This window comes from Ahaetulla prasina, chromosome 5 (assembly GCF_028640845.1).
Source record: "Ahaetulla prasina isolate Xishuangbanna chromosome 5, ASM2864084v1, whole genome shotgun sequence".
In the NCBI taxonomy this organism is placed as follows: Eukaryota; Metazoa; Chordata; class Lepidosauria; order Squamata; family Colubridae; genus Ahaetulla; species Ahaetulla prasina.
This window is the reverse complement of record NC_080543.1, coordinates 97,834,220-97,852,731: the sequence shown is the minus strand read 5'-3', so window position 1 is coordinate 97,852,731 and position 18,512 is coordinate 97,834,220. Positions and strand designations below refer to the sequence as shown.

Genomic DNA, 18,512 nt, shown 5'->3' with positions numbered 1-18,512 from the left:
CTGGTTCAGATCTTTACAAGATAATAGTGTTGTTTACAAAATAGAATTACCATTCATATGTATACCAGGAACTATTTCAAAGGTGATTATAGCTTTTATTGTAAACATTTTACACATTCCCATGACTTCACACATTTTATCCACTAACTAATACAATTTTCCCATTTTTCTATCTCACTTCCTGTGAGATGAATACCGCCATATTCTGTATGATATTAAAACGCATTTCTTTCTTGTTACCAATTCAATATATCTGGTGACCAACACAGATAATAGCATTTTAAAATCTATGTGTATGGGAGGATGTGCAATACCATTCTTAAAATCAGGGAATAACTAGACCTCTCTGGACCCCAGTCAAACTTTATATATTGTCATTCTAATGTCACTCATCAGTTAAAGGATACTGGGAACTTGCACTGATGCATGATGGGAAGGGGAGAAAAAAAGGGAGGGTAAGAAAGCCACGGGGCAATTGTAGGGGTCAACATGCTGACTGTGAAGCCCTGTGAAGCGGTATAGAAGTCTAAGTGCTATTGCTATTCAAACAAAACCCAACCATGTTTAATATGAGGGTTTTTTTAACCTTGCCCCACAAACATCTGCTTATGCAAGAGAGTTATGTGAAATAAACAATTAAATATTCACATGCTGTGGTAATTGAAAAGACCGTAAACATTTGCTATTACAAATAAGAACACTGCCTATTTTGAATATTTAGATTACTGGATGTTATGTTTTAAATTCCCTTCTCTTCTCTTTGTTCCTTACCCTTCTAGAACAAAAGCCTGAAAATTTTATAAAAGGTTCCTAGTTTTGCCTGATTTTATTGCATATAATAATAATAATAATAATAATAATAATAATAATAATAATAATAATAATAATAATAATAATAATAATAATAATAATAATAATAATAATATTTGTATACCGCCCTTCTCCCGAAGGACTCAGGGCGGTGAACAGGCAGATAAAATATAAATACACACAATAATTAAAAACATCCCTTAAAAAACTAATTTAAATGCCCAAAATGTTAAAAAACGTACTCCCCCATAAAATCACAAAATTTTAAAAACCCATCCAATAAAAATAAAAATCAGGCTAGTCCAGCCATACAAAATAAATAAGTTTTAAGTTCGCGGAGAAAGGTCCTAAGGTCAGGTAATTGTCGAAGTCCGAGGGGAAGTTCGTTCCACAGGGTCGGAGCTCCCACAGAGAAGGCCCTCCCCCTGGGGGCCGCCAGTCGACACTGTTTGGCTGACGGCACCCTGAGGAGTCCCTCTCTGTGGGAGCGTACCGGACGATGGGAGATAGAAGCCGGCAGTAGACGGTCCCGTAGATAGCCCGGTCCTAAGCCATGGAGCGCTTTAAAGGTGGTAACCAATACCTTGAAGCGCACCCGGAAAACAACAGGTAGCCAGTGCAGTCTGCGCAGGATAGGTGTTATGTGGGAGCTAGATGATAGCAGTCTTCCAGTATTTGAGGGGCTGCCCCAGAGAAGAGGGGCTCAACCTATTCTTCAAAGCCCCTGAAGGCAGGAGAAGAAGCAATGGATGGAAACTAATCAAGGAGAGAAGCAACCTGGAATTAAGGAGAAATTTCTTGACAGTCAGAACAATGAACTACTGGAACAGCTTGTCCCCAGCAGTTGTGGGTACCTGGAATATTATAGGCCATTTACCTGGAATATTATAGGCCATTTACCTGGAATATTATAGGCCATTTATCTGGAATATTATAGGGTCATGAGCAAAGGGATTGGACTAGAAGACTTCCAAAGTCCTTTCTAACTGAGGATGTCAATATGCTGACTTTGCAAACTGCTTAGAGAGGCCTGTAAAGCACTGTGAAGTGGTATTTAAGTTTAAATGCTATTGCTATTCCACAGTTCAATCCTGAGCCACTAATATTTTATTGGAAGCTTGTACCCCCAGGCTTCCAATACTGAGAAGGATAACAGGGTCCATGCTTGCAATACTGAGAGGTTGGTATGCTAGCATTTGGGAAACCCAACCCAGGTTGATAGACAGGAGCCTTAAGGCAGAGGTCTAGCTCCAATCGGGATTATACTGGGTTAGCAGACATCCAGCAAAAGCAGTATGTGACCTCCTTTTCGCCCTCATGAGCTCCACCCAGCAGGCAGTGCCTGAAATTCAAATACTGTCCAGCTTTTTGAGTATCTAAGAAAGTATCTTTTCTGGAGCAGCTTTTCTCCATTATACAGGACTTCCCAGTAAGTGCTAATCAGAAGTTGACAAGCTCTGCTCTGTGACCTTAATTATTCAATTAGTACCCTCCAGCCAACTTCTACTCCTGCTTAAAATTGACAAGACCTTAACCAATTACATGCTGAAGGTTTTTGCCTCCTAACCAGCTCTAGAACATTCCTGTGATTGAAAAACCAATATTTTTGATTCTGGAGAAAGTAAGGTCATATAGATGTATATCTAAGTACACCTTCCTTCCTTCCTTCCTGCCTTCCTTCCTTCCTTCCTTCCTTCCTTCTTTCTTTCTTTCTTTCTTTCTTTCTCTCTTTTTTGCAGTTTTTCACTTTTCACTTTGTCACAGATGCAAAAAAAATTAAATAATTTCTCCTCCTTTCCCTCCCGCCATTTGTCCTCCTTTTCAATTGTCCATGAGATCTTTTGTCTATTCTGATTTCTAATAACCCTTGGATCAATGGATAAACAAAATGCTAGGACTAAGAAAATTGAGAAAAAGAGGATATTTTAAAAGGGTTTTGTGCACATTTATTATTACATTGTATGTTATAGCTGTCTTAAGTATGTCTGAATAAAGAATTATAGCCATATAGAAGTGCAAACATTTTGTCTATGTGCATTCGTAGGTATGTCACTTACCACAGTTACAGCATCATTCAAGAGAGATTCCCCAAAAACTAAGATGTACAGCTGCTCGTTGACATGAATATTTTCAAAGACAGCCAACACAGCCACAGGATCCACGGCTGAAATCAAACTCCCGAAAAGCAGGCTCTGCAGTAGAGTGATGTCACTCAGACCAAAGGCCTCAATCTGGCAAATGGCAAAAAGGGAAATGCCAATCCCAAAAGAATTCCAGAGTGTGCCCACAACAGCATACCAAAAAATAGTGCCAAAGTTCTCAAAGAAGAGGCGTGTTGGCATAAAATAACCAGCATCAAGGACAATTGGAGGAAGAAGATATAAGAAAAAAACATCGCTCTTCATCACTGGTGGAGATTTTTCCTGTACCCCAAATATAATTCCACCTAAAATCAGTCCAATCACAATAAGGAGACAGCTTTCTGGAACTATCTGGGGCAATTTGTGGTAGAGATGGAAACCTTCAAATTAATGGAGAAAGAAAGAGAAAGAGAAAGAGAACATATATTATATTGTGACAAAAGACCTTAGGATATTATACTTAACATATTAATGTTATTTATTTTTTATTTAAATCATTCCCTTTCATGCATTTTTATAAATTTACAATTAAACCCTCAAAAGAAAAAACATTTATTTATTTATTTATTTATTTATTTATTTATTACAAGTGCCACAAAATCAATCAAACGATAAACTTTCTATGAGAAAAATCTGCAAGAAAGAAAGCCTGTTAGGTAAATTTTTTTTTTTTATTTTATAATTTTTTTTTGTACCTTACCTTTATTATCTTTAGAAATAACTAGCTTGGAACTCATGAGATAATTTTATTTTTCAGGATTTGATACCAATGCTTTAAAATTTCTTAGATAAAATGATTAATTCAGACTTTGATTGATCTTGTAGTTTTGCAAAAGGTTCTTTAAAAAGGTAGTGCTTTAAGGTTTTTAGCCAAGAAATACAGTATTTTGCAAATGTCAACATTAGATCAAATGTTCAGTGGAATGGCTCATTCTTTGAAAAGAAAATTCTACATAGTAAGGTTGTAGACTAGCCTGGGAAGTTCAAAAAAGCACCCCAGAGAAAGGTAAAGGCATTTTTTGTGCGTGTTATTGCAAAAAACTTAATGGATATTCCCATGAATTCATTTGGAGTCCCTTACAATGATTGGCCCTTGAATGAGTATTTATGTACTTTAGTATTCTCAGTACTCTAGGTCATGTTGTTCCAAAGGTGCTTTTTCAAAAGACAATTGGATTTTCTTTTTCCTTGAAGGTGTTTCGCTTCCCATTCAGGAAGCTTCTTCAATTCTGACAGTTCTCATCCAAGAAGCTTCTTCAGTTCTGTCAGAACGTGGATGCTTCTTGGCTGAGAAGTGAAATGGCTTCAAGGAAAAACAAAAGTACCTTTGAAACATCCTGAATGACTCAGTTTCCTTCAGCAGGTATGAACCAGGTAACATTTTATTCATTGGATGTGCCCATTTTCACACAAGAGTCTCACTTTTCACTACAGACTTTGAGACTCTCTGCTTTTGCTCTGGCAGGTTGAGGAAACTGTCTAGAATAGGATGATCTGGAGGAAAAGATAAATCATAGCCTACATCTCACACAATTCGAGATTCAGTCCTATCAGTAGATGGAACAAGATCTACAGGTATTTCAGGCACCACTTTGTGGTTACTGGAAGTAATATGGGGCTATTTGAACTATGAATGTATTTAAATCAGAAGAATGAATTAGTGTCTTCCGTATGAAAACTTGTGTTTTTAGTGTCTGAGTGGATAGTGTGTATATGTGTGTCTGTATGTGTGTGTGTGTATAAAAAATAGACAAGCAAAAAAAACTATTAAAAGATAGGGAAAAGTCAAGGAAAAAGCAAGATAAAAGTGCAAGGAAAAAGAATGAAAAAGTAAAACAATAGAAAAAAAATAATTTCCCACTTTTTTGATTTTGATATAGATAAAAAATACATCATATTATTAGTCTAAAATTATCAATATTCCATATTATCTCTAAAATCCCATATATTCCAAAATCACAATTTCAATTTTTTTTTTTCATATTCTCACACAAAGTCTAAAAGTGGTCTCCAGGTAAAGTTATAAATTAGTCAAATCTTATCTTTAGTCAAAGCTGTCAATTTCACCATTTCCACCGATTACTGTATATCAGCTCACCCATCTATCCTTTCATTGTAGCAGTCATGGGTTGCTACTGGTTCGCACTGGATCGGGTGAGCCAGTAGTGGCGGCGGCGGGAGGCTCCGCCCACCCACCTGGACACTTATGCGCAGAAGCGCCCCATGCGCGCAAGCACGCAAACACTAGCGAACTGATAGCGACAGGATTTGGAACCCACCCCTGCATTGTAGGTATTTGTAAATCTCTACATTTGGGCGCATACATAAGAATCTTGCCACTGTTATCATGTATAAAAATAAAGCTCTTTGAATCCGTTTGTACATCAACCCCAAAGGAAAGTCTCTGATTTCAACTGTGCATTTACTTTTAAAAACTTCTGAATCAAAAATCAAACTCTTGTATTGTAGCCTTATCTATGAAATTGGTTGTTGCAGAGAATTGTATCTTATAGATGAGTCTAAACCAGTGGTTCCCAATGTGGGGCCCATGCCCCACAGGAGGGCAATTTGATTTTTAATGGGGGCAATTCGAAAATGAGCTATTAATGAATTTTTGAAAGCCCGCTAATTGTTCTTATATATTTGGGATGAAAAAGCTGTGTTTCATTTACCTATTGCTGTCTTTGTTAAAGTGCATTTCCTAGGGCCTGGTCTGAAAAGGATATCCCAGCTATGGGGAGGAGGGAGCAACTGCCAGCCAATCAGATGTATTCCCACTAAGGTTCATGGGACTGGCAGTCTCTCTCTCTCTCTCTCTCTCTCTCTCTCTCTCTCTTTCCTAGGGCTTTGCTGCTGGGTGGTTGCAGGGAGAGCTGCTCTGTGGGGAGACAGAGTGGATGGCTGCTGGGGGAAACCCAGCAGTGAGGATACAGAACCAGGACCCAAGTTTAAGTAAAAAAATTTTAGATTTAAAGTTGTTTTTAGTCTGTGTTTTCCCAGGCTGTGTTTTACAAGACTTTTCTTCTCAGAGTAATCTGGGATTGGACCATGCATGCATGTATGATCCACCTCCATCTACTGAACTACCAAAGCATTTCCCCACTAAGCTTGCAGGTTCAAACTGAGTGGGCGAGCAGGGGGTCATAGGTTATAAGTCCCCTTTCATTCATGACAATCTTGTTATTCAAAATTAAGCTAAGAATGTTTTCTAGGACTTCCGCTTGGCGCCACCTTTCTCGCTGGGTGCTTAATTTATGGCACTCTGCACTGGATATTGTAAAAGCCATGTAAATAGCTACGAACAGCTGTTCCCGACTTAATTTTCCCTCTCTGGTTGAGAGAGCAGGGGAAAGAGCAGGGGGGAGAGTGGTAGATTCCCCTAGGGGCTTTTTTTTGTCCCGAAAGGTCGAATCCCATTGAATTCCTCCTATCTCCAGTATCCAGGGCGTCTCCTGCAAAAGCAGGAAAAGAGGAAGGTGTCCAAGTTCTGCTAACAATTGATTTCTTTTTGTGGATTTCTATAAGCAGACGGAAGAAGCATGAGTGAACAATTACTGGTTTGCAAGTATTGTTGATTTCCTGACTTCCTCCTTTTTTTTAGAGAGAGAAAAAATTTTTTTCCTTCTCTTAAAATGGCGTTTGAGACTAACTGCAAATAGACCGATAGCCTTGCTGCGAAATCGAAACTGAATGGAGACTTCATCTTATTGTGTTGGATTGTGGATTGTTGGATTATATTACGTTGTTTAAGTATTTCATAAGGGGATTTTCAGTAAGAACTTTGCCATGAAGGTTCTTTCAGAAGAATGGATTCGTGACTTTATACAGGATTACACAGAAAGAATGTATTTAATTATTCAAAAATACGAACTGAAAAAAAATGGGGACTTTTTGGATCAAGGCTTGGAGGAAATTAACCAGTGTGATCAGGACTTAAATGCAATGGAGGAGATACAAACAAAAGTGGATAAATATGAAGATATGATCGTGAATAAACAAGTTGATGTAAAGAAGTTTCCTTTAAATAGTTTGGATGAAATGTCAGAATTTGTGTTACAGGAGGCTGTCTCCCGAACCGAAAAAATTTACAGGCTTAATGCTTTTCAAGAATTCTCTCTTTGGACTGATGGAATATATGGTAGTAATTTGTGGATTTTTGGACATAAGGAACTATTAGGCAATATTGTGACTGACTTTTCAAAAGGAGTAATGAAGGAAAGACAGAGACTAATGCATCAAAAAAAATGGCAAGAGACAAAAGTATTATCCTTGAAACGAGGTTGTTTTGAATTATTAACAGACAAAAATATTACTGTCCCTGAAAGACAATATGTGAGGAAGATCTGGAAGAAATGGGTTGATTATATGTTTTATATCTATCATAAAAGACTAGGTATTTGGATTTATACTGGATTTTGACGAGGAAGGACTAAATTTGAATAGCTACTGTAATTCTTGGTATTGAAATTTTATAATGTGTTGTATTGTATTTTGAATAGAATATTTTTGAAAGAGTTTATGTAAGAAAGACCTGGGGGAAAAATTATATGGTTATAGAAGCTATAAGAGAGATATTCTTTGAATTGGATTGGATTTTTATGCTTTAGTTGGTTTTAAATACTTTAGGATTAATTTGTTTTATTTTGTTACTGTTAATTGTTAATTTTTTTATTTTTTTTCTCTTGAAGGATTTTGGTTATGTTAGGAGGAAGTCAGAGCTAGAGAGGGAAAATTGGTATAATAGTTTTGGGGAAAATTTTTCTTAGCATATGTTTGTTTTATTTTTAACTATACCTTGTGCTTCATCCGGGAAGTCAGGGGGGAGGATTAGTGAAGGGAGTGGGGTTGGGGGAAAAGGGGGGGGAATTTTTTTTTGTAAAACATTTTGAATAAAAAAAAAAGAATGTTTTCTAAATTTCCCTCTTTCTGCGCCATTAAAATTGGCACCATTAAAATTGGCATATTTATGCATTTCAGTTCTCTATTATATGTTCTGAAACTTTATTTGCTGTTTTTTCATATCCCTTCATACTATTATTTTTTAAGTTCCTCAGTACTTCTACTGTCTCTTGTTCTTTTATTCTTTTCTTTCATGGATGCCATGTTCTTTGGAACCTTGTTTAAACCAAGTTAATGGCTTTTTAGGCTTCCTTCACATTAGTAGAGGTTTACTTTCTGAATAGTAAGAATTATATGTCGGGGGTGGGCATCAGGATTTTAGAGATGCTTAGGTGGGGCATGGCCAAAAAAGTTTGGAAACCACTGGTCTAAAATAAGAATAACAATTAACAGTAACAGTAACAGAGTTCTTAATGCCTGGAATGCACTACCTGACTTCGTGGTCTCATCCCAAAATCCCCAGAACTTTAACCTTAGACTGTCTACTGTTGACTTCACCCCATTCCTAAGAGGTCTGTAAGGGACGTGCATAAGAGCACCAATGTGCCTACCATTCCTGTCCTAATGTTCCCTTTGGTTGTATTCATTTTGTGTGGTTATTTCATGCTTATATTTATATATATTGTTGTGTTTGACAAAATAAATAAATAAATAAATAAACTTGTCTACTGTTGGCTTTCTGAGCTCTCCTTAATTGTCTGAGGGCCCTTCTGCAAAGCTCTTGGGAAGGAAGCCTGTGAAATTTCCTGAGGTCATGGGCTTGGAATGATTCAGGCATTTGCTTGCTATGTGGTTCCAGATGTGGCATTTTGTAGCTGAGACAGCAGCATGAATTTTAGCTGTGGAAGACATAGCTATTTGAGAGCTCTGCGGTAAAACATAACCCCAAATTTCTTCTTCTTTATTGATTTCTGAGGACAGAAATATCTTAACTCCTCCAGTTTTAGAGGTTTGCCAGTGCTGGATTTTGAAAGGCCTTCAGGAGGTGGACATGGCTTTAAAAGATTTAAAATCTAGTCCGCCTGCCATGTTTCCCACACCTCAACTTTTCCAGCCAGAAATCCATTACCAAACAATATTGGACTAACTCTTACAAATTATCTAAGGCACCTTTTATCACCAATTCATCTCTCATCTTATCAGCAAATTCTTCACTACATTGATCAATCAGATCAACCCCACATCCATAGCAAATAATTTAAAACCTGGTATGTATGCCTGCACAGTGCATTGATCATATTTATAAATCTCATGGTTTCCTGTCATTCAGGAATCATTAAAGTATGCTCTAAGTCTGAGTTATTTTTCCAATACTATCTTGCTGCCATGGGCGTTATTCATAGTTCAGCACCTGTTGCTGTCCTAATGGCTTCTGGTTGCCTCCTCCAAGGTCATCTCACAATTAGTCAAATCTGAGGCTGCTCCACCCCAGCTAAAGAACTGGATGTGATTCAGAATGCAAAGTGTAAAGTTACTGAAAGAACTCTTGAAAAGGTTTCCTATATTTGCCTGAGCAACTGAAGTTCTCACTGTCTTCCCTGCCTACATAACGATGCAGGCAAGATTAAAAGTGGGACTTTTAATGATCAAGGTTTAATCATTCATGAATTACTGAATGACTCTTGAAGCTTCTTGGTGGAGTATGGGAAGTATGGTCTGTATCCTATATATTCATAAAGACTTCCATTGATCTTCCCCCATCGCCACCCTCCAATGTTATTAAAGGTGCTCACTAAGAGCTTTCCATCACCATCACCATCACTTTACCGGTATTTGATATGGATATATCAGAGATGGCCACTGCTGTCCTTTTCTTAAAGCTGTCTCAGACCATCTGTGGTTAACTATTACCTTATCATAATGAATGTTGTTTAAATGGCCATACAAAACCAATCTAGGTTATTAACTCTAAAATCCACACCTCAATTCAGAAATCACAAAGTAATGAGTAAACCATTATGTTCTTTAGTATTTTTCACAAACGAAACAAAGAATATAAAGGAAAAAGATTGACATTGATACTCAAAACATGGCATATCCATTAACCAAGCTTTAATCAAGATGAAAATAGATCAAATATTATAAAAATATGGGAGGTAAGCAGTTACCACCAAGAGTCCTTTAAGAATTACAAGAACTGTATCTTGCTTGGATAAAGCATGTGTTAGATTACAGTACTAAATTTTACAATATTGAACGTGTATTAATTTGAAATGAACATGCAGCATATTTGATTAAATTTTAAATTACATAAGACTTGTTGTTCTTCAGAAACACCTCAAGACAAAACATATGAGATGCAAGTGCTCTGTAATCTTGCATTATGTTGGTGATGTCCAGATTGTGAAATTCTCAATCAGCATTGCTCTACCTGAGAATTCGGGAAGAACACATTTAAAGGACATTAAAATTAGAGAAGACTGCTAAATATTTCTTTCATACATTTCAGAGCTAAGCTATGATATAAAAAGGAAGTTTAAACCCTGCTAAATATTTTTGGGGACTCAATGACAACAAAAATATTATTTGTAGAAAATACATTTTGCATTTATAAGACCACTGACTTGGGAGAGGAAATTGATTTATGTCTCAATAAATACCACATTTTTCGCACTATAAAATGCACCAGACAATAAGACGCACATTAGCTTTAGAGGAAGAAAACAAGAAAAAAAAATCTGCTTCTGCTTCCCAGCATCCATCCAGTATTCATCTGGCTAGCATTATTGCTGCAAGCAGCAAACAGCCTGGTCAGCTTTAGCACATTATCACAGTCCCACCTCGTGGCTCATCAGGGCTCCATTCCATTGCACCCACCACCGGTCAACTGACCTAGGCTGCTGCCACCACGGGCAATGCTGGAGCCTTCACTCCCAAGCAGCTGATTGGCAATTGGATCGGCCTCCCAGAATACAGTTGATCAGCTGTTCTAGGCAGTGGGGATCGCCGCCGCCAATCACCTTCACCCTTAGGTGGCAATCATCAGCGACTGGTGGCAGCAGCGATCGGCAGTGGCAGCAATCCCCACCTCCTAGAACAGCTGATTGGCGGTGTTCCAGGAGGCCGATCCAACCACCAATCAGCTGCTCGGCAGCGAAGGCTCCAGCATTCTCCAACGGCAGCCTCCCCCACCCAATATTCGCTCTATAAGATGCACAGACCTTTCCCCTCCCTTCTTTTGGGGGGAGGGGAAGTGCGTCTTATAGTGTGAAAAATACAATATGTTTAGAAGTCCATTGCAATTGATTATTTTTTCAGAGTTGCATACTCCTCTGTAAATTATTTTATTTTTGCTATTTTGACATGGTTTGCCACAGGCATAGTCATCTTTCACACAGAGAACATTCATGTTTATCCCATTACTCCACATTTTCCACACTTAAGCCATTTAATTATACAACTTGCAATTAAATGGGAGAGAACAAGGAACTGTAGTTCTTTATTATAGTTCACAGCTAAGTTGTAATTCATACGTCTACTGAAATGTATACTAAAATGATTCACTCATATCTTTTTTCATTTATGAGTAATTTTTTTAAAATGTCAAATTCATATTATGCTTGTCCCTTGTAGTAAAAGTAGACTAATTTTTATGCTATTGTTTGTAGATGAACAATTAACTTTTGAAATGTGTTTACTGCATTTACTTCCTGATAATTAACAGACAGGATAATCAAGAGCAATCAAAACTAACAAAAGAAAAATATATATACTAAAGTGCCAAAATTTTTCAAACCTGAACTTTGGTACACTCTAGTGGTATTTTTGATAAGATGAGAAACCTACCTGTATATCTATTCATTTTTATTTTGATGAACTATAGATACATCATATCAATTTCAGTGCACTCATAGTTCATTGTGAAAATGTAATGCAACAGAAAAATAGTAAAGTACCTGCAGTTTACTTTAATCCAAGTAACAAGGGTCATCATATATGCTGAACGGCACAAGTACTCGGGTGTTAATTTGCCAAATCTTCATAATTTACAAACCATAAAACAAAACTTTGTCACATTTAGGGCAAAGATATATGGCTTCTTATCTGAGCCAAACCATTTTAAACAGAATAAAGCAGAGCAATTAGGATAAATAGAATATAGTTCAGAAAGACTTATATTCTTGGAAATCAAAATATACTGTAAGTTACAAGTCTCTGCATAAAATTAAATGGAGACAAGGCATCACATGTACATAATCTGTTCACTGCCAGAATTTTCTTGAACGTCTTGTGAATGATTTCATAAAGGTAAGGACATTAAAGCAGGTTAAGGTTAATGCCTGTAACAGTGTGAATAACCTTGGGGGACAGAAGAGAGAGTCCCAGGCTCTCAGTGTGTAAATGATATCTAAGCCCGCAGAAAGAGAGAAGGCGTGAGAAATGTTTCAAAGGGATCCTCTCCAGAGAATAAAAGGAAAGAAGGGGAAATATCCTTTCAGTCTTGCGTGATTTTGTTATAGTAACTTTACAATAAATATAGAGCTAGTACACCTAGTTGTGCTTCTTCTCTGGACTGCCTTGCAGGGCTTCTGAATTTAGGACTTGTTAGATGATTCAGATTTTTTTTAAAAAAAACCCTAAAAGTGGCAAGCATGTTTTAAATGGCATGTTTAGATTTATGAAATCTGAAGACTTTACTGCAGTCATTAACCAACACCATACTTAGCAATATTATTTCTTTTAGAAAGGATCCTGTAAGATTAAAGCAAAAGTCTTTCCCATCCAGGGTACTGTTCCTATTGATGCCTTACTAGATGTCAATCACAATTCCCACTGTTATTTTTAATGATTTTTTTTGTAAAGACCCACTGCCTCTGAACATAAGTTAAAAAAATATTCTTGCATATTTTGATTGATTGATCAGTACCCATAATACATTTTTTTAATATTGTTAGTCACTGTTAGCTTTATTTTCCATGAATTGGCATAATCTGCTTTTAAAGTAGCAAAGTAATAAAGAAATATTATAAAGTAGCGAAGAAATAAATTGCATAGATAATGTAATGACCAGAGTTAAGGATTTCATCAGCTGTGAATGAACAGAGGGTAATACTTAACCATTTTTGTACATAGCAAAAGCAATAGCACTAGATTTATATACTGCTTCACAGTGCTTTTAAAGCCCTTTCTAAGCAGTTTATAGAGTCAGCATATTGCCTCCAACAATCTGGGTCCTCATTTTACCTACCTTAGAAGGATGGAAGGCTGAGTCAACCTTGAGCCTGGTGAGATTCGATCTGCCAGATAGCAGGTATCCGGCAGGCAGCAGAAGTAGCCTGCAGTATTGCATTTTAACCACTGTGCCAATGTATGCTAATTTTGGGATTTCATTTGAAGAAAAAATACTTTATTTGTATAATGAATATCTGGTAGCATGTTTTACATAAAATACTTTGAAAACTTACAACATCTGAAGTATACAGAAGATTTTGTTGATATTATGACATCCAATTAGTGTTATGCGTGAAGAATCAGGACTACACTTACTACAGGTAAGATGATTTATTGCTCATGTCTATTAATAAGATTCTAGTTAATGCTCAACACTAAAAATAGCACTAGATAAGAGTTAACAGAATTCAAGCGGGGTTGGATTTAGACCATTTGTGAGCACATACCGATAGAAACTCTAGGCTGATTCCTTTCTTTACTCTGCCCCTTGTCTATGCCTGCACTTCTCCTATATCAATATCCTTAACAATTATTATAAAACTACTATAAAGACGTTTTTATTTTAAAAAAAACTTTCCAGACTAGCCTATGGTCTTGGATTCTACAAAGGTCTTATCCTAATACTAACCAAACTTATCCTAGTACTAACCAGGCTTAACTTTCTAAAATGCCAAATCCAGGGAAGTTGGTTAGGTGCTATGGCTTGTTAAAACAGTTCCAAATGAACTGAGGAGAAATATGGGCTGTGGCTGATACAGGCAATTTTCTGAATGCCAGACATACAGAACTTTACATAGTAAGTTTGTTCAAATAAGTAGATTTTGAACCTAAATTTTATTTTAATTCAATATTCTCATGCATGCATTAAACAAGAGAATTCACATCTTGTTTAATGCAGGTATGAACTTTGATGTAAGCGATAAACCAAATACTACAACATCTTGTAGCAATACCTTTATTTATTTATTTATTTATTTATTTATTGTTCACATTTATATACCACCCTATCTCCCTAGGGACTCAGGGCGGTTCACAGGCACTTAAAAAATACATATAAATACAAACTAAAATAACAAGTAAAAAACTTATTCCATAGCCGAATTGTTAAAACCATATAAATAATAAAACCCATTTAAAACCATAAATTTAAAATCTAATCCAGTCCCGCGCAGATAAATAAGTGTGTTTTAAGCTCGCGACGGAAGGTTCGGAGGTCCGGAAGTTGACGAAGTCCTGGAGGGAGTTCGTTCCAGAGGGTGGGAGCCCCCACAGAGAAGGCCCTTCCCCTGGGTGTCGCCAGACGGCACTGCCTAGCTGACGGCACCCTGAGGAGTCCCTCTCTGTGAGAGCGCACGGGTCGGTGAGATTGTGTAAATCTAATTATCTACAAACAGATAATTAGATTTACACTATGTTAAATTTTATTCATTTCAGAATTCACTATCTACCTCTTCAGTACAAAACTTATAAAAAACATCCTATATAGTATATGACCCACTTTATGCTTTTCTCTAGGGAAAGAGTTCCCAGACTGAGGTGACATTATATATTAATTTGTTATTTAAAATATTTCCTGTCATGTAATATTTCCACAGCAGAACACAGAATTAAAAATAAATTTAATACAGAAATAAAAAATATATAAAATATAATAATACATACATTATATAATCAGGGAGAGAGAAGGAGAGAGAGGATAAGAGCAAAAAAGTTCAACTTCTTTATCATCAACTCTTAAATACTGAAGGAAATAACACTTTTTTAACATGCAGCTACATCATAACTAAGTTTGTACAGGCAGGAGGAGATGAAAGGTGACTTTAATCACTAGCTGCTTCTTCTTTGATGAGCTTAAGACATGAAAAATGTCATTCCAGGCAGATCTAAATAAATTAAAACCTTCTTGTGGAATGAAATGCTTCCTGAATGAACTCTCAGGATCACATATAAATACCAAAACAGAAGATGAAGGATCTCAAAATACATAATTCCAGGCTAACCAGAGTACGAGTATTTTAAAATGGATATAACTAGATGTTCTTGTTTGAATGCCCTGGCCTGGACATTTCAGTGGAATAATGGAATGCACACATTTTTGAGCTGAATTCAGTCCTAGCCATTGCACAGTCTTATCCGTGTCCTTTTTTTGGCAACAATATTGGAGTTGTTTGCCATTGTATACTTCCAAGATACATTGTCTTCCCAATTTCTTAACATAGTCTTCAGCCACCACCATTTCCTGATGGTCTCTTATCTAAGTTATGAACAGGTCTAACTTGCTGAACTTTCCTGACCTAAGCAAAGGTTAGCTGAGCAATATTATCTGTTCTGATATTTTCTAGGGAGCCCAGAATGTTTAAGCAGCATTTATACAAATATGGAGTTGGTCTTAATGCACCAACATGAGAATTTTTGGACAAATATGAAACAACGGGATCACACGCACACAAACACAGAACTACATAGATAGGGTTTACTGCATACCAGTAGTCTTGGACTTAAAACAGTTCCTTTAGTGACCGTTCAAAGTTACAATAGATCTTAAAAATTGACTTATGACTATTTTTCACAGTTACAATCTTTGCAGCATCCTCATCATCATGTGATAAAAATTCAGATGCTTGACAACTGGTTCATATTTATGACTTATGACCTTTATTTATACTTATGACCACTGCAGTATCCTGATATGATCAAAATTCAGATGCTTGGCAACTGACTCATATTTATGACCGTTGCTGTGTCCCAAGGTCATATAATCACCTTTTGCAACCTTCTGACAAGCAAAGTCAATGGGGAAGCAATTCATTTACTAACTTATCAACTGAAGTGATTCACTTAACAACTGAGGCAAGAATGGTCATAAAATGAGGGAAATTCTTTTAATAAGTGTTTCACTTAACAACAGAAATGTTGGACTCAATTGTGGTTGTAAGTTGAGGACTACCTGTGTATTGTACAAAGTATTTGAGACATTACAGCATTTACATGTTTAAGCAAAAAGAATTTCCTTCCTCAGTCTTTATAGTTATTCTATTTATTTCTAGAGTACTGGATATAAACTAAATACCCCCAGAATGAGGGGGAGGGGATTAAAATCTTCCTGCAAATGCCAGCTGATTTTCCACCAACGAAATTAGGAAGGAATTCTCCAAGGAGATCCTTATCTAATCATTAGCATTCTGCTTTGTTGCTTTCTCTGAGATAAGAGGAATCCGACTGATCACTTATGCAAAACGACCTGCCCGGGACAAACGTTTGTTATGCAAAGGGAGCACCTGGATTTGCCCTCTGCTACTTTTTTAGTGATATATGACCTCTCAAAGCTCTCCTCCAAATCTCTTTCACCGTGTTGGACAGGATGCCAATTTACCACTTAGGCTCCAGAAACAGATTTAAAAATTCAGTGAAGATGGTGGTGGGCGACCAATTCCTAGAATGGATCCCTGAAAGCCATCTACTACCTGCGCCGCGCCCCCTTCTTCCCAAAACCCCTGTTCTGCATTTCCCGCGCCGACGCCTCCCTTGACCCGAAGGGGGGATTATAAACCCTCTGTCTTTTCTTTCACTTACCGATCTTGGCTAAGGAAGCCAGGAGGATCCAGAGGGTGATCTCGAAGGGGATCTGCACGTGCGGGTAATCCAAGGTAAAGACGTGAAGCCTGGTCTCCTCGAAAGGGGTCTCAGCCGGTACCTGCAAGGTGCTGTCTCCGGGACTGGGATGGATGGCTGGCATGGCAGCCGGATCGCTCAGCTCTTTTTCCGAAGCGGCGGCGACTGCTACCACGGTGGGCACAAAGGCAGCCATCAGGAGCAGTGAGGGGCCGAGCCCCGGGCAGCCTCGAGCAGCCCCCATTGAACGGCTGCGGGGCCGATATTCTCCGTTCAACTGGAAGGGGAAGCAACGCCGGCGCTAAACCGGTTCACTTCCAGCATGATGGTGGTCCTGCCCTCATTGCCTGCAAGAGAAGGCAGAAGTCACGCGGGTGGGGTGTGTGTGAGAGAGAGACGGGGGAGGCGGACCGGCCAAGAACGCCCTCTACTCCACCTTCCACACCGGGTTTCATCTCCTCCTGCCCGGCCGATGGGGGCTCACCTGCGGGCTCTCTCCTGCCAGGCTCGCCTTTCGCTCCCCTGCCTTTCTAGTTACAACGCTACCTCGCCAGCCGCTTCTTCCTCATTTACGCACCTGCAGGCGAGAGGAAGGAAGGCAACGCAGGGCTGGGCTGGGCTGGGGCAATGAGCGGCGGCAATGGACAACTTTCGGCAGCCCCAAAGAGCGTTTCCCACGCGGGTAACACCCCGCGTCTTCCTTCCACAGGAACGCTTGGGGGGGCTTTGAAGGTCATCCACAAGAAGAGACGCTTTGCAGCCCGCCCGGCCACCTTCTTCTCACAGGACAGTTCTCCCCAATGAGCGCCGCCCGAGGGCCTGGGCAGAGGAAAGGGGGGCTCGACTCGTCCCCTCGGCAGCGCGGAGACCAGCGCAAGGGAACCAAAGCTCACGGGAGATTTTCTGAACTTTAGGGAAACTTTCCTGTCAGCTGTCAACCACCTCCCCCAAGGACAGCCGGCTTCCATAGGTCTGGCGGCTGATACGGGTAGCGTTTAGGCGAGGAGAATACAGTGGAAAGAAAAGCTAACAGGATCTCCTCAAGGGATCGGGGCAAACTGAAAATGAATCCTCTTATGAATGAAAACTTCAAAAGAGGTCGCCTTGTGAGAAAAGTGTCATTCAACCTCCTGAAGGTTTATCCATTCGCGTGTAATACCGCTATCTCTGACCTTGCCTATAGAGAGGTGCTGGGAAGAAATTGGATTCTGCTTCCAATAATAGCCATGACTCAATGTGTTCTGTCAGTGCAGAATTAGATATTTGAAAGCCAACTTTCTCGTGGCAGATTTATGAACTTTGTAAGGATGTACTTGGAAAGCCTTTTTTGTTCCAGGGCAATAGGGTGAAAGAATTCATGAAACGTCTTAGATCCAGATTTTACGCCATAGTATACCAAAAATCAGGTGTAACTTTAAATTACTTATTTACTAGGTAAAATTAAGACAATATTCCAATTGGGGTTTTGCCCAAGACAGGACTAGAACTCGCAGTCTCCTAGATTCTATTCCAGTACCTTAACCAAACTGCCCTTATCTATATACCTAAGCGGCCCTTGAAGTTATATTTCATAAATATTTTATTAACAGGTTGAAAAAGAAATTGTAGAAAGTGAGACTTTTTAATATTAATTGGATTTATCATCACTATCTTTAGTGTGAGACAGAGTTTAAATATTTATTTAAAGTTAACTTGATTAACTTGTGTCTTATAAAAAAAGCAACAAACTAAAGTTAACTTCTTTGTGAAAACAGTTAAATAATAATTATTTCTTATATATCCCATCCATCTTTTGAACTACTGTATATGGAAATTTAGTCTATGCTAGATATCAGTATAGCAAGTTTTATACTTCTAAAACCAAATCGTATATTGTAC

The 18,512-nt window shown here is 38.2% G+C and overlaps 1 protein-coding gene across 1 annotated transcript in view; it reads right to left on the bottom strand.

Moving 5' to 3' along the window:
* SLC9A2 (solute carrier family 9 member A2) overlaps window positions 1–17,201 on the bottom strand; it is a 40,744-nt gene extending 23,543 nt beyond the window's left edge. The window contains exons 1-2 of the mRNA XM_058186479.1: window positions 16,596–17,201; window positions 2,868–3,331 (exon numbers count right to left, since the gene is read on the bottom strand). Of these exons, the coding sequence (XP_058042462.1) occupies window positions 2,868–3,331; window positions 16,596–16,878 (747 nt within the window). The 5' untranslated portion in view covers window positions 16,879–17,201. The remainder of the gene's footprint in view (window positions 1–2,867; window positions 3,332–16,595) is intronic.
* Window positions 17,202–18,512: the final 1,311 nt, after the last annotated feature.